We start from the raw sequence: 17,722 nt of genomic DNA on the forward strand, positions 1-17,722 counted from the left end.
GCCTGACCATATAGGGCCTTCTTGGGCCTAGTAAGGGCTTTTGCTGTTACTCTTGGTCTATTGGAAGCTTTTGAGTTGAGTGAGGTGATTGTCGTTCTTAGCATTAACAGGACCCTTGAAGATTTCGTGTTGGGAATAGGTTGCAGGGCAAAAGTAGCAGCAGCGTAATCTGTTTGAAAGCTATTGCATTAATCCAGTTGAGAGGAAGGATGATGGTTTAGCCACAGATTTCAAGTAAATGTAGAAAACGTTGAAAAAAAAATTGTGTGTGTGAGGGTGGGGAGTGGTAAATCGGGAAAGTGGTTTATCACCAGATTTATTGCATGGAATTTTGCTCAGATTGTGAACAACGTCTCAACTCTTTCACTTATTTATTCTTTGATTTTTGTGCTTTCAAAAGTGTTCCATGACCTTGCATTTGATAGATTCTACTGCTTTTCTTGTTCTTACCACATAGGAAATAAGATCGTTTTGTGCTATAGGTGATTTTACATCAAAATGATCCTGTTGTAAAAGTGGACAGCAGTGGATGAGTACCAGCTAAGTACTTTTCAAGGATTCTTGGTTCATTTATGAAACCTGATCATGGACTGGAAACGGTGGTGGCATAGTGGTTAAGTGCTACACCTGCTAACCAAGAAGTCGGCAGTTCGAATCCGCCAGGCACTCCTTGGAAACTCTGTGGTGCAGTTCTACTCTGTCCCGTAGCGTCACTATGAGTCAGAATCGACTCGATGGCAGTGGGTTTGGTATTTTTAGATTGATCATAGATTAGGCCATAAAGGTTGTCTTAATAAAATTTGAAGGATTAGCATTTTACAGCCCACATTCTGTGACCCTAATGTAATTAAATTAGTAATTAATTACAAGAAGATAAGTAGAAATCTCCAGATAGATGGAAAAAAAGTTTCTTAATATTTTGTGAGTCAACGAAGAACTTGTAATAAAAATTATAAAATGTTTAAAGAATAGCAAAAATACTTCATAACAAAACATATGAGATGTATTAAAACAGTACTTAGAGAGACACATAGCCATAAATGCTTTACATCAAGAAAGAAGAAATGTTCAAAATTCAGGAGTTAGAAAGAACATACCCAAAGAGAGGAAGAGGAAGGAAATAATCAAGATGAGCAAAAACTATTGAAATGGAAAATAAACACTTACTACAAAGGATCAACAAGACAAAAGTTGTTTATTTAAAAAGCCTAATGAACTAGACAACCGAAAGTAAGAATTATTTAGGAACAAAAGAGAAAAGGCAAAAATAAATAGTATTAGGAGTTTAAAAAATGTACAAAATTACAGATTCTGCAGAGGTTAAAACATACTAAAAAGATATTTTGGATAATTTTATGTCAGTAAATTTAAAATCTCGGATGAAATGGATAAATTCCTAAGGAGGGGGGAACGTACATAAACTGACTTGGGAAGACATTGTACACCTGAATAGTTCTACAGTTATCAAAGAAATTACATCAGTAGTTAAAAACTTTCCCACAAAGAAAATACCAGGCCATAACTTTATAAGTGTTAAAAAGCAAAGGTGTCACTTTGAGGACTAAGATACGCCCGACAGAAACCGTGATATTTTCAGTTACCTCATAGGATTGCGAAAGCTGGACAGTGAATAAGGAAGACCAGAGAAGAATTGATGCCTTTGAATTATGGTATTGGAGAAGAATGTTGAATATACCATGGACTGTCAGAAGAATGAACAAATCTGTCTTGGAAGAAGTACAGCCAGAATGCTCCTTAGAAGCAAGGATGGTGAGACTTTGTCTCATGAACTTTGGACATGGTATCAGGAGGGACCAGTCCCTGGAGAAGGACATCATGCTTGGTAAAGTAGAGTCAGCAAAGGAGAGGAAGACCCTCAATGTGATGGATTGAGACAGTGGCTGCAATGATGGGCTCAAGCATAGCAGTGATTGTGAGGATTGTGCAGGACCGGGCAGTGGTCCATTCTGTTGTACATAGGGTGACTATGAGTCAGAACAGACTCAACAGCACCCAACAACAACAACAACTTTGTAGGTGCCTTCTACCAAACTTTGAAGAAGCAGAAGACAGATTCCAATCTGTCTTAGTTTCTTAGTGCTACTATAACAGAAATGCCACAAGTGAGTGGCTTTAATGAACAGAATTTTATTTTCTCACAGTTTAGTAGGCTTGTTGTTAGTTGCTGTCAAGTCGATTCTGACTCATGGTTACCTCATGTGTGCAGAGTAGAACTGCTCTATAGGGTTTTCAAGGCTGTGACTCTTCAGAAACAGATTGACAGGCCTGTCTTCCGAGGTACCTGTGGGTGAGTTTGAACCACTCATCTCTCAGCTAGTAGTCTAGCACTTAACTGTGCCCCACAGGGCACTGGCTCTTAGGAGAAGGCTTTGCGTCTCTGAGTGAACGTCCTTGTTACAACTTTTCTAGCTGACTATCTTTGGTGTTTCTAGGAGTACCTAGGAATAAATCTAACAAAATATATACAAGACCTGTACACAGAAAATGATAGAACTCTGAAAGACATTAAAGATCTAAATAGGTATATAGAGAGAAATACTCGATTTTAGAATGAGACTCAATATTGTGAAGATACCAGTACACCTACATCGATGTGTAGATTTAGTGCAATTCCAACCAAAATTCCAACCAGACTTTTCATAGAATTTGTAACTTTTTGGAAGAGCAGCAGGTCATAAATAGCCAAAGATGCTCTTGAATGAAAAATAAGGAGGTGGAATTTGCCCTAGAAGCAATCAAATCTAAGATAAAGCTTTGGTAGTTAAGACAGTTTTGTCTTGTTGCAAGCTTAGATCAGTTGGCCAATGGGCCAGAATAGAGAGCACAAGTACACGCATATTTTGAAACCATTTTTTAGAGCGGGTATTGCAGATAGGGCAACAGGAGGATATATGTGGACTGTTAATAAGCAATGCTGTGAAAATTACTTACCAGGAATTTTTTTAGGAACATGAAATGAATCCTGAAAATGTACATAAAAATTAATTTAGGCAGTATTAACTCTTATAGCTTACCTTCTGTGACCCTAATGCGATTAAGTTAGTAATCAATTGCAAAAAGATAACCAGAAATCTCCATAAACTTGTTGCCGTTAGGCCGACCTATAGTGACCCTGTGGGAGAGAGTAGAACTGCCCCATAGGGTTTCCAGGGTGTGGCTGATGAATTCGAACTGCCGACCTTTTGGTTAGCAGCTGAACACTTAACCACAGTGCCACCAGGACTCCATGTAGGTGAGAAAAAGTTCATGGAACTTGGATTAGAGCTGTGAAAGAGACCCTATTTTTCTCATTATTATTATTTTTTAAATGTATCTTCTGTGTAATAGTTCATTTTAAGGAGAACAATATTGGAGCTGGGCGAAGAATTACTAGAAACACCACCATTCAGACCACTTTTATAGCAAGGACACAGACTCCAGTGAGGCCTCCCGTGTTACCGTTAGGAATGGATGTTGTAGTCTCAAAAGAGCTCTATTCTCACCTGCCCAGGCCTCAAAAAGGGCTGTTTTCATTGTTGCTAAGCAAGTAACTGCTTAATTAAATGGTACAACTAGTTGTGCTTAGAGGTTAGGGACTTTTATTTCCTATTGTTTCAGAGACACTGATTTACCGATACATAAAACACTTTTTGCCATAAAACTGAGCTGAGCAGAAGAACTTTTCTACATAATTGTTATTCAAAAAATGAATTTGACAAAAGACGTATCATCAAAACTCTAGATTATGCAGGAGCCAACCTTAAACTGAGCTTTCTAAATGATGTTTATTTCCAAGTTTTTTCATTTTCATAGCTTATTTGGTTATAAAACCCACTGCCATTCGGTTATAGAATTAAATAATTCCTATTAAGGGATCAATGTCATACTTTGTGAAACAGAATTGTTTAACAAAAACTGAAAATAATATGTGGCAGTTTATATGTCATGCTTTCAAAACAGGCTTTAAATCCTATATTCTATGTAGAGTTGTTAGCTATTCTAAAGGTACAATAAGAGATTATTGTTCATATCGGTGGAATAAATTGATACTCCCTGATCATACTTTTTCATTTTTCACATTGTCAGAACCTTGGACCTTAATCTTATTCTTTGATTGACAGCAGTGACCAGGGAAAGAACACTTGTATTGTTTGGGATAGTCACATCTGTTCAACTTGATTCAGTTGAGGGTGTTTGCATATTCTTCAGTATTTCTTCTGAGAGGGCTTAAATCCTTCTCAAGTGCTTGATGCATTTTTGAAATTCATTCATAAGGTATCTACATGCAGTAATGGTTCTGTATAATATTGCTGCATGTAATCTGACAGATAAGACCACGTTTTAAAACAAGCTATTCTTTAGGGATGCTACATTACATTTTGACTTTTTCCATTAGACAGAAATGTCAGTTTCTGGAAAAGACTTCTTTAAAGCTTTAAATAAATACATCCTTATTTCAGACAAGGTTGTCAATCATAGGAAAAATAAAGATTTATTAAATAACAATTCAAAATAATTAATGATAGTTTTTCCTGCTTTGGTAGGAAAATTGAGGAATTTTATAGAAAATAATTACAGAGCCTGCATGGATTTCTGTTGAAACTGTTTTATAGGGAAGGTTACTAAGGAAACTTAGAAATTAGGCCTTAAATTTAGGTCTCAACTCCCAGACTGGTGTGGAATGATTGTAGATGACCTCTGAATTACATTAATAATGGTATATGACCTCTGACATTATTTACATATTATCCTACATGACCCTGGTGGCATTGTGGTTAAGTGCTACGGCTGCTGACCAAGAGGTCGGCAGTTCAAATCCGCCAGGTGCTCCTTGGAAACTCTATGGGGCAGTTATACTCTGTCCTATAGGGTCGCTATGAGTCGGAATTGACTCGATGGCAGTGGGTTTGGTTTTGGGTTTTTGGTAATATTTTGTTCTCGCCACATTATCAGGGATTCTGTCTTATTCATCACCATATCTCTCCAGAATTTACACAGTGTCCTATACGAAATTAAGGCCCAGTCATTATTTTGCTGCCCTGTTTTCATTGTTCTCCTAGGCTATCATTCTGTAAAGGATAATTACAAAACAAGGTGGCCTATGAATGGAATGTTAAACACTTTTGATATCAAACAGGTTTCACTCTGTGTTTGAATCCTGATGTATTGGCAATAGGTGTGTTGAGAAGAATTTTGAGATCTACTTTTACTGGGATCATTTAGCAATGTGCTTAGAGGTTTGCCACGAGCATATGATCAGAGAAACCGACTGTTTGTCTTCCTAGATATATGGGATCTTAGGGAAGGGAGAAAGAACTATGGACTGAAGCGATTAGTAAAGACCCTGGAAAATAAATAAGGCCAAATTATAGAATAGATAGAATTCAGAAACTGTAGGCAAAAAAGGAGGGAGAGTATCGCCCAAGCTGGAAGTTCTATAAAAAATTATAGATGTTCAGAAAGGAAAAATAGCATTAGATTACATTAAATATAATCATAGCAAAGAAAATAATTGTTGCATGCTTGTTGATGCCTAGTCTTGTCCTAGATCCTCTTTTTACGATAACCCTGGAGATGGTCTTTGTTTCCATTCCTTGCTTTTCCTTTCTTGATGTATTTAGGGTTACTCTATTCTTCCCTTGTTTCTGCCTGAGCCAACTCTCTCCAATTTCATACCTGCCTTGCTTATGTATATGAAAGCTATGATGTAACCTCTCTTCTTCAGAATTTTATTTAATTATTGCATAAAAATTCACTGGAGAAGGAAGCTCTCAATTTTTATTTGATCGTTAAAATGGTATTTAAAAATATTTGGCTAAAAAGCAAATCACTCCAAATTACATAATTACTGTTTATCTTGCAGGAATCCCCTTCAGGTCGAAGGAAAGCTCTTGCTACCAGCAGCATTAACATGAAACAATATGCAAGCCCAATGCCAACTCAGACTGATGTCAAGTTAAAATTCAAGCCATTGTCTAAAAAAGTTGTATCTGCCACTCTCCAGTTTTCATTATCTTGCATATTCCTTCGGGAAGGAAAAGCCACGTAAGTTTCTTTTGTCAAATAGGCTTCTTCAAATTGTGCTTCAAAACATCCTAGATAGATAGCTTGTGACTCAGTAGACTGGCAACAGTTGAGAACATCCTACAGCATACCAATCATTCTTGCCGTTCTTTGTTTCAGAGCCTGAATTAAATGAACTCCTTGTTGTAGTCTCTTGACTCCAGACAGCGAACAGTCATATAAATGGGATCACAGCTGGTTTCAAAGTTTAAATTGTGTATTACAGGGTAGCGTAAGTGTTTGGTTTATATTTCAGTGCCTTCACTGTAAGTAGTCTGTACTTTGAAGCACAGACGGTTCAATTTGTAGAGCTGTTTGATGCAGCTGGGGCGTGAGAGGAACCTAAAAGGAAAAGGTTAGGTTAAGAGGGATGAAAGAACTAAAGAAACTTTGCCAGTTCTTATTATTTATCTCAGTCTTTCAAAAATTGTGTAAGAAAGTACAGTTAGATAAGCTGGCTGCTATAATCTTATCCTTTTCAAAAAATTACTTCTTAAGCACTAAATAAAAAAAATCAAACCCATTGCCATCAAGGCAATTCCAACTCATAGTGACCCTATAGGACAGAGTAGGACTGTCCCATAGGGCTTCTAAGGAGCGCCTGGTAGATTTGAGCTGCTGACCTTTGGGCTAGCAGCTATAGCTCTTAACCACTATGCCACCAGGGCTTGAAAAAACACACAAAAACCAAACACATTGCCATGGAGATGATTCCAACTCATGGCAACCGCATGTGTTACAGGTTTGAACTGCTCCATAGGGCTTTCTTGGTTGTAATCTTTATGAAAGGAGCCCTGATGGCACAATCATTAAGCGCTTGGCTGCTAACTGAAAAGAGGGCGATTTGAACTCACCCAGCGGCTCTGCAGGAGAAAAGACCTGTTGATCTGCTCCTGTAAAGATTACAGCCTAGGACATTCTACGGTGCAGTTCTACTCTGTCATTTAGGGCTGCTATGAGTTGGGATTGATTCAATGGCACACAAGAACAACAACACAATATTTATGAAAGCAGATCACCAGGCCTTTCTTTGATGCCACTGGGTGGGTTCGAACTGCCAACTTTGGGTTAATATTCAAGTGAAAACCATTTGCGACACCCAAGGACCTTCAATTCCTAGACCTATTTCTAGTCTTGAAAAGAATAAAATTCTTACTAAATAAAATAAGATGAACATACCCAGAGCATAAAAAGTAAAAATAACATTCATTAGGCTTATAGCATACTAAAAAAGAAAAAAAAAAAAACCATTGTAGTTGAGTCAATTCCAACTCATAGCAACCCTATAGGACAGAGCAGAACTGCCCCATACATTTCCAAGGCAGTAATCTTTACAGAAGCAGACTATCACATCTTTCTCCCCTGGAGCGGCTAGTGGTTTTGAGCCACCAAACTTTTGGTTAACAGTCGAGCGTTTACCCACTGTGCCACCAGGGCTCCTTTCATAGTATGCAGTCAAGTCAAATTGTGGGTTTAGTGAAAGGGTTGGTACATACTTGGAATGTAAGATCAGGGAGAGGAAAATGGAAATTGTATGCCTGGACTTAAAAGGTGAGGGAAAGAAGGCAGCTGTGAACGTTAAAGTCCGATCTGAATCACAGTTCTGAGTGTATTTGACCTAGTAGAATGTGGTTACTATAATTGGTCATCTCTCTTGACTGATTGGATTGGACTCTGTGAGTCAGTCAAAATGAGATGTTTGGCACTTATCTACATGGCAGCAAATGACTTAGTAGATAACAGTAAGCCTCCTTTCTGGGAAGCTGGCTTTTAAGTGAGTGTGGTAGTGAGGCAGTACAGAATGGTAGCAATTCGTCTTTCATCTCAGGACCTTAAAATTGTAGCCCTAAATACTAAGAAATTAAAAATAAATACCTTGTCCTGAAGTTCAAGCCAAAATCAAAGGAAAGGAAGTAAAGGAAGAAAAGAGAAAACAAATTTAGAGAAGATCCTTTGAGGGTGAACTCCTTTCTGCTGAGCAGAAGCAGTAAGTGAAGCAGCGCCATTCACAGGCATCTAGGTGAGAAAAAGTCAAACCGCAAGTCTCAGTTCGAAGGGAGGCTTCTGTGAGAACACCTCTGATCTCTGTCTTGCTTCCTCCCCGGCTTACCTTCCGCAAAGAAAATTCTTCAGGTTTGAAATGTGAGGAGATTCAACATAAAATTAGCAAGTTAACATTTTAAGAATGTTATATTCTTGAAATTGTTTCCCATTGTTTGATGAGGCATTTATAAGCCATTCATCTAAGGTAATACAACTTACTTTTTGTTCATGCAGACTTTGTGTCATTGGATTTATTTAAAAAGGGAGAAATGATTTCGTTAACTGTATAGTTTATGTAAGATAAAATGGAAAGAATTTCAAGAATCAGCTTAATCTGTAAATTTATATCATATTCAGAAGATTGGTGAATATTAACAAGAATTACTTTAAAAAATAAACTTTTATTTGGCTTTCTGAGGTTTGGAGAGGTATACAAAATTGAAATTTAGTTTGTATATGGCATGTTAGAAATATGTTTCATTCACCGTATTTGAATTTTAAAGTGAAAATATTAAATCAAGAAAACACAAATGATTTTACTTTCAGAGTATTTAATATAAACTTTGTAAATTTATATTTAAAATACTTCAAAATAATAAAAATTTTAAGTTTTATCAGATATATGGTCTTTAACTTACAATCAGCCCGGATTATTTTTCATATTGTAATTCTTTAAAATGTTAGACTTTATTTTTAAGTTGCTTTTTCTGTTATAGTAACTCTTTAACTTTGGGGGGTTATGGCTCCTTTGAAAAAAATGCACATTTAAACAAATTTAAATATAGTTTGCAAGGGGTTTACCACCTTTCCTTTCTACCCCCAAGTCCAAAAGGGTTCATGGACATCAGATTAAGAATTTCTGTTCTAGTTCTTTTTGAAGGTTTATACATTTTAAAGTCTAGATCTCATCTGATTTGCAAACTGCCCCACTGTTTTATGAAGCAAGATTTTGTTTCCAGACTTCATGATTAGGAGCCCATACTTTAATCTCATGAAGAAAAATGCAGTCTTCCACAGACCTGCAGCACAGAATTAAACTAAATCCGAAACAGTTAGTTTTGAATCCTGTTTTCTTTTTACTAATTAAACATGCCATTTGAAAATTAATAATATGAATATTTAAATTTTTCAATATTCCTGTACAACCTTTTAAAAAGGCTTATTAACATTGTATCTTATAGAAAGAAGGAATATATTATTTTGTTCTTAAATAATCATTTTTCAAGCAATGTCATTTAATGAGCTGTGTATTATATTTCGAATCATTGATATAGGGACGAAGACATGCAAAGTTTGGCTAGTTTGATGAGCATGAAGCAGGCTGACATTGGCAATTTAGATGACTTTGAAGAAGATAATGAAGAAGATGATGAAAACCGAGTGAACCAAGAGGAAAAGGCAGCAAAAATTACGGGTTGGTTTTAATAGCATTAAAGCTAAAAGTTTTATTTTTTTGCAATGTTGAGAAACTTATTCTGTTCCCGGGGGGTGGGGAGGGGGGAGAATACTATTAACAAAGTATTGTTTTTTATGGAGGAAAAAATTATTTTAAATTTTGCCATTATTAATTATATCTTTATATTATAATATAAATGCATAAAATGCAATTGTACTGTATCAATAAAAAAAATTATATGGGTATATTATTTCCTCCAAGTAAACTGCAGAGTTCTTTAGGGAACATACTGTTTGATACAATTATTTTGTCTATCTCTTAGAGTATTTAAGCCAATGCAAACACCTAGAGGCTTTTCATTTAGTAAATTTCTTCTGGGAAGTTGTTCAAATCAACAGTAATTGGCCAAATGTATCTTCCATCACTAGAATGTTTGATAGAAGGTGAAAGTGACCTCTTCCATGGTAGCTATGCTTGCTTGAGCTTATCCAGGGTTCCTAACCTGCTCTGTGTGAGACAGAATCCCCTGCTAGCTAGAAACATACTTTGGGAATGGCTCTCAGGCAGGAACCTTTTATTGACGCTGCACATTTACCCAAAACTAGGTACTTTGTACAGTTGTGCAACACCAGTAAGCGGACAGAAAATTTTTGAATTGTATTTGGCAAGACAACTGAAATATAGCAGAAGTGATAAGCCTTAGAGTTGGAGAAGCAAAGACTTTTAATGGAAAGTTTACTGCAGCTAGTATTCGATACATATCTTTAACAATCAGTGCCTCACTCTATATGGTGACTTCACAACATTTGAGCCAGTATTTGGTGATATGACCATCTTTGGGATTTAGGTTGAAATTCAACAGGAAGAGAAAAGAATCCTGCATAACTGACAAGGTCCTATTGTATACAGCTCAGAAAATCGGGCTCAACTTAAACAGTTTACAACAAACATTATTGCGGCAACTCAGACATTATAAGACACCTGAAAGGCCCCTGATATTCTGATGGTTGTTGCAAAGACTAGGGTGGAATCTACTTAGGTTCAACCAGACATTCAGACTCATATGACCTGAATAGGCCACAGTTAGCACTGGATTCACTTAGAAAGATATCGGACAGGATACACCTCATGACAGCAGGGCTTCCCTCTTTCACCAGAATCCCCACAGCAGCCCAGGGGCTATTCTCTCCTCACTTCTCCAAATGAAACTCGCATGCAAAGAGACAAGATCCACATAGTTAGGATCAGGAATTACCTTGGTTTACAATGCCCATCCCTCCCAGGAGCCAGTATCTCTTGTAACGGTCTCATCATTATACTTTCCAAGGTCCCTCGAAGGGCCATGTCCAGTTACAAGAGTCTCCACATTCAGAGAAGCCCAAATCTTAGACCTTCCGTTAGGTCGTATAGTCCATTCTCGGTCCTCCTGTTCAGATCCAGCTTATCAATCAGGAGTCATTTTTTACCATAAGCAATGCTGCCTAGTGTTTGTTAATTCTTTTCCCATAGTTAGTAAAGTTAATTCAGGAGGGGGAAGAGAGAGTGATACATTGGCTACCTTCAGGGGACCAAATATAACAGCACAGAAGGTACTAGAGGAGATACCAGTTCAGATTTCAGGAGCTAGAGTTGATGGTATGACTTAGCCCCCTGAAGTTAAATGTCTTTCTAGCTAGGGTTAGGAATGGAGATAAGCTAGTCTCCCACCTTTGATTAGAAGGTTCCTCGGAGTCAACTTGGGGCTTTGGTCAGAAAATACACCCATGAATTTGCTTCGGTTTTTCACCTGGGCATCTACCCTCCAGTCCTTAAGAGGCTCCAGTTTATAAGGACTCAGAAAGGAAACCATAGGATTGCTTTGGACCCAATAAAGTAATAATGGTCACCCCTTTTAGAGGTCCATGTGAAGGATGAAAATTTCTAGGAAACTGTCATCTGTTATCTAGGTATCGAGTTTGGGAAATAGGGGAGAAGCAGAGAATTGGAGCAATTCTGATCCCTTGAGCTAAAAGGTTCATAAGGGACCAGAGCTACCTCCTTCTTAAAGAAATTTGAGACCCTAGGATGAGAGACTTAAGACAGCAGGCATATCTCTTCACAGTGTTTAGAACTCAGATGTGGCAACCTTAGAATTGTAGAAGTGGCAGAAGATACAGATTACAAGTTAAGTCTGCTTTCTGGGTCACTCTTAAACCCTATTGCTGCTTTATTTATACTAATAGCAACTGAACATTTTCTTTAATTTCTCCCTGACTCTAAGAATCCAGAATTCTGCAGATACTGAGAGCCCATCTGATAGAGCTGGAGTGAAGTATACACTGTATGATTCCACTTATGTAACATTCCAAAACAGGCAAAAAGTAATCTCACGTGGAAAACATCAGAATAGTGGTTGGGTGTAGGGGTGGAGATTGACTGGGAAAGCATCATGAGTGAAATCTTTTTGACCTTGATTTCTGCCAGGAAGCTGAAATGTTACTATCTGTGACCACCTTAAAATAAGATATACCCATTCTGAATCTTATTATACCTTGTAAAGAGAAATGAGGATGCTGCAAGATTTACAATTATGTTCTAGCTCTAGGCGGTTTATTTTTTTCTTTTTACTCAAACTGTGAACTTTCTTAAAAGGAAAAAGCCACCTACTCTTCATGCCCCCCCCCCCTTTTTTTGTTGTTCAATGAGATAATCTCTGGTGGTCAATTTCTATCTTCTGTTGCCTCCCTAACAGTAAAAGAGTCTCAAATTACTTGACCCTTTGCTTCGATCTCCTGACCCCGATTTAGTTTTTCTTCTTATTCTCACCAATGTGAAGCAAGTCAAGGCTGACACACTGTTATGATGTCTAAGTGTTGTACCAAAAAAACCCAAACCCATTGCCATTAAGTTGATTCCAACTCATAGTGACCCATGGGTTCATTGCTTAGTTGGAGTAATACTAGTGTGGAGTGTTCTATTACATGGCCTTGTTAGAATCTTCCCCAAACATGTCAATTTTCAGTGAAAGGCTTTAATGTGAAAGTAATAAAGTATTATATAAGCATAGTGGTTTGGGTAGTTCTTTTGGTCAGAGTAGTATATTACTGGGGAAGCTTCTCATTTAAAAATAAAATACCAGAAATAAATTTTTGTTATAATTCTTCTTCTAAATTTTTACCTTTTTTTTTTTTTTTTCTGATTATAAAAGTAAAACATATTGACTGTAGGCAATTTGGAAGAAAAAGAAAGTTCCTGTTTTCGAAGGAGAAATAAACAACAAGATTATGTATTTTAGGCTCTAGATCCCCGTATGCAACTGCCTGTTGAATATCTCCATTGAACAGCTTCCCAGGCACCCGAAGTGCAATACGTCCCAAACTGAGTAGCCCCCGTTGCGATGCTAGGAATACCACACACAGTCAGCCAAGAGAGAAACCTGTCATTTAGCCTGGATTCCTTTCCCCATCTCATGTCATATTAACCGTCTCAAATCTTTCTCCTTTATTTAATTGATAAATATTTGTTGAGTACCTTGCCTCATGGAGTGGTGGTGCTAAGCTACTCATCTTTTTGTTTTCTGTCTTTTTTTTCAAATGCTGCTACCATGTTGCTACTGGAGTGATGTTTCTCAAATACTCATTTTATCTTTCAGTGGATTCCCATAGCTCTTAAAGTTCACACTTTTTAGTTTGGTACACAGTAACTTTCTGATAGGACATTTGCTAGATTCATGTCATTCTCCACCCCTGGCATCTTAAGCCCCAGACAACTTGCAGTTTCCTATATATTTTATGTTCTCATTTGCCTCCCTTTCATCCACATGGAATACCCTCTATTTCCTCTTTTTTTTAAAAAAAATAATGTCTCTATGTCTCATATTAGCTCAAATATACAGCCAAGTCCCGGAAGCCTTTCTGACCTCAGACTGAATTTGTGTGCTTCTCTTCCAGTTTAACGTAGCCTGTGATACATATCTCAATCATAATATTTGTCGTACACTGTATGTTGCTTTAAGGAGCCCTGATGATGTAATGGTTAGGTGCTTGGCTGCTCACCAAAAGGTCAGCAGTTTGGACCCCAACCGCGTTCCTCTGGAGAAAGATGTGGCAGTCTGCTTCTGTAAAGACCCCGGCCTTGGAAACCCTATGAAGAAGTTCTACTCTGTCCTGTAGAGTCACTATGAGTCGGAATCGGCTTGACAGCAATGGGTTTGGGGTTTTGGTTTGGTATGTTGCTTTACTGTCCGCCTGTCCCACTATATAATAAAACCACAAGGACAGATACTAGAATAGGCTTATTACAGGTCCCCTGTAGGTTAGAATAGAACTACCCTATAGAATTCCCAAGGAGCGTCTGGTGGACTTGAACTGCTGACCTTTTGGTTAGCAGCTGTAGCACTTAACTGCTACGCCAGCAGGGTTTCCAATAAATATTTATTAGATAGATGCTGTCTCTTTGGAGCTTGTTTCTTTTTTATGATTTGGATTAAAATTTATTTGCGTACCAAATGCACGGAGTATTAGTGTAGATACTTTCTCACTCTGTGAATAAGAACGGAAGTTTTAGAAACAGTAGGTGTAGGAGGGAGGAAGCAAGGATTTATTTCAGCCATGGGTAAACAGAAGAAACTACTAGGATAGGAAAAAAATGGAGAGACAAAATGATTCTGGGTTGGTTAATGAGGAAACGGTCTTTAGAGCTTTTAGATATCAGCAATATTTCTAAACATTCAGAAAATTTACAGTGTACATAATCTAATCATGTATCAGAGTAATCTAGATAGCATTTTAATTAATGGCCATATTGTACTTAAAACTCTATGGAACAATACAAATGTTTTGAAGGTAAGGACCAGGTCTAACTTTATTTTTCTTCAGTATTTTCTACAGTGCCCATCGTATGAGACATTTAGTAAACAACTGATTCCTACCCTATAGAGATTACATCCTAGGATATAAAGTAATTAAAATATATTAGCTATATAAAGAAAATTAAAGTTTTGGGGCATTATTTAAAACTTTCTGACCTATTAAGTGCATGTTTGGGAATATGGTACACATAAAATGTAGATATTAATAGTAGTACCTCTTGGAGCCCTGGTGGTGCAATGGTGAAGAGCTTGGCTGCTAATTGAAAGGTCAGCAGTTCAAATCCACCAGCCTCTCCTTGGAAACCCAATGGAGATAGTTCTACTGTGTGCTGCAAGGTCACTATGAGTCAGAATCGACTCGAGAGCAGCTGGCTTGGGTTTTATTTTGGGTTCTTAGGATGATTAACTCTGACAATCTATGCAAAGCCCTTTCCACTGCTTAATAAATGTTAGTTGCTGTTATTTTTTTTCTTATTTCATATTTTCAAGGTTAAGAACAAACTATTTCCAAATTTTTTAAAATAGAATATTACTAATGAATGAAAAAAAAAAACAACAATCTTGAGACTGGTAATCAGTTAACATTGATCCTCTGCTCCATTACATTTTCCTAAACATTTAAAAGTACAGTGTTTAGTAGTGGAAGGTAAAGGATCTGACTTATGACTAAATTCGCCCTACTGAGGGATTTACTAGGTGAGCTTGACCCAGAGTGGGATTCAAAGCTATAGCCACAATAAAATGGAAGAAGGCGCTTTATAAAATCTGATTATTTAGCTCCTGGTGGCATAGTGGATAAGAGCTTGGCTACTGACCAAAAAGGTCTGCAGTTGGAATCCACCAAGCCTATCCTTGGAAACCCAATGGGGCAGTTCTACTCTGCCGTATAGGGTCACTATGAGTCAGAATTGACTCGACGGCAACGGGTTTTCTTTTTTGGTACCATTCAAATTAGGATGAAGAATTCAAATGGTATTAATTTGTTTACTCCTTATTTTCTATGGTTTACTTTGACTATGTTATTCATGCAAAAAATCTTTTCTCATTTGGACAAGGGAAATTAATAAGTTTATCAACTTTTCATATATATTTAGCTCAAAGATCTATAAATTAACACTTATATTTTTGACAATATTCTAACCAGTTGCATCAAGTCTATTATGATTCATAGTAACCGCATGTGTTTCAGAGTAGAACTGTGCTCTGTAGGGTTCTCAGTGGCTGATTTTTCAGAAGTAGGTTGCCTGGCCTTTCTTCCAAAGTGCCACTGGGTAGACTCAAACCTCCAACCTCTTGGACAGCAGTTGAGTGCTTAACCATTTGGTCTACCCAGGGACCCTTATTAAGTCCGTTTTAATATTAATTTGTGTCTCCATAGAATGTAAATTCCACAAGGACAATCAACTGTTTTTTTTTTGTTGTTTTGTTTTGTTTTTTATCCTTGTGTTCTTTTGTCCTTGTTCAACAAATGAACGGATGAATGCAGCCATATGACAAATATGTATTCTATGATTGGTTCAAATAAAATTTAGAATGTGTACTTAGCTTTACAATGTTAAGAACCAAAACCAAAAAAACCAAACCCAGTGCCATTGAGTCGATTCCGACTCATAGCGACCCTATAGGACAGAGTAGAACTGCCCCATAGAGTTTCCAAGGAGCGCCTGGTGGATTTGAACTGCCAACCCTTTGGTTTGCACCCGTAGCACTTAACCACTATGCCACCAGGGTTTCCATGTTAAGAGTAATATTTTTAAATTTCGAATTTAGAACAGTTTTCTATTTTTAACCATTTTATTTATTTCACTTAATGATCTGGATGTGTTTGATTTGTCCTACTACCTAAGTTATTCTCAGGTTTTAACTTTAGAAATAGAAAGGATTTACTAGAATATCCTAATAAGCTCTTATTTTTTCCAAGCTGTCTAATTTCATCTAGTGAATGATAATTTCACATATTGATAGTTGTCCAAAATATATATGACTCGTGTAAAGTAATTCTATCTATGCAAAATGAATTCTGTCTTTAAGATTTCCTCTTTATTCCTGTCTGTTTTCTTCTGTCTCTTTTGGCTAAATGATAAGATTTCCTGAAGCAAAACTCAAGAGTTTCCTTAAAAGAATGAATTCCTTAATTGGCTTACTGAGTTTGAGGGTTTAGGACCATACTCTCGTGGGTTAACTCAGTCAATTGGCACAATATAGTCCATAAAGACAGTGTTCTACATCCTAGTTTGCTGAATAGCATCTGGGATCTTAGCAGCTTGTGAGTGGCTATCTAAGATACAAATTTTAGTCTCTACTTATCCAGATCAAAAGAGAAAGAAGGAAACCAAAGACTCAAAGAAGAAACTAGCCTACAGAACCAATAGTCTATACGGACATCACCTGCCTTGAGACCAGAGGAACTAGATGGTGCCCTGCTACCACTACTGACTGTTCTGACCAGGGACTCAATAGATGGTCCTAGATAGAATGGGAGAAAAATATAGAACAAACTTAAAAAAGAAAAAGACCAGACTTGCTGAACTTATATAGACAAATGAACCCCTGAGACTATCACCCTGAGAAACTGTTTAAACTTGGAACTCAAACCACTCCCAGAGGTCACCTTTCAGCCAAATGACAGATTGGCTCATAAAATAAATAACATCACCCATGAGTACTGTGCTTCTCAGAATAATCTAGATGAAACCAAATGGTAAACATTTACCCTAGACTAAATATGAAAAGGCAGAAAGGGACAGGGAAGCTAGATGAATGGAAACAGAACAACCAAAATGGGAATAATGAGAATGCTGACATATTTGCAAAGCATGTAACCAATGTCACTGAACTGCTATGTATAAAACCAAAAAACCAAACCCATTGGCTGTCGAGTCGATTCTGACTCATAGCAACCCTATAGGACAGAGTAGAACTGCCCCATAGAGTTTCCCAGGAGCGCCTGGTGGATTCGAACCGCCAACCTCTTGGTTAGCAGCCGTAGCACTTAACCACTACGCCACCAGGGTTTCCGAACAATATGTATAAAAAAAATAGAAGTTGTTAAATAAGAGCCTAATTTCCTGTGTAAACTTTCACCGCAAACACAGTAAAATACTTAAAAAAAAAACAACAGGCTCCCTAGAAAACAGGAGGGGTGGGGTTTTACTATGAAAATAGTTGCTACTGCCTGCTTTTCTTGTTTGAGTGCTGATTTTTAAAATTCTAAAACATGAACCAATGGTTATTATTTACATAATTTATTTAGATATATTCTTAAAACCTTTAGTTTAAATGTAGATTATAAAACAAACGGTACCTATTTCCTGTGGTATGAGAAGATTTTTATTGTATTTTTAACATACGCTTTTAAAGCAAAATTCGGT

General features: G+C 37.2%; 1 protein-coding gene across 8 annotated transcripts in view; it reads left to right on the forward strand.

Annotated features, from left to right (window-relative positions):
* Positions 1-17,722, forward strand: part of EHBP1 (EH domain binding protein 1) — a 350,719-nt gene that overhangs the window by 145,506 nt on the left and 187,491 nt on the right. For 7 of the 8 annotated variants that reach the window (XM_064268639.1, XM_064268644.1, XM_064268640.1 and 4 more), the window contains 2 exons: positions 5,864-6,045; positions 9,381-9,520. In XM_064268639.1, coding sequence (XP_064124709.1) covers positions 5,864-6,045; positions 9,381-9,520 — 322 coding nt within the window. Of the gene's footprint in view, positions 1-5,863; positions 6,046-6,111; positions 8,312-9,380; positions 9,521-17,722 lie in introns of those variants that run through there. The other variant, XM_064268643.1, reaches the window with a different exon arrangement.

This window comes from Loxodonta africana, chromosome 15 (genome assembly GCF_030014295.1).
Source record: "Loxodonta africana isolate mLoxAfr1 chromosome 15, mLoxAfr1.hap2, whole genome shotgun sequence".
NCBI lineage: Eukaryota > Metazoa > Chordata > Mammalia > Proboscidea > Elephantidae > Loxodonta > Loxodonta africana.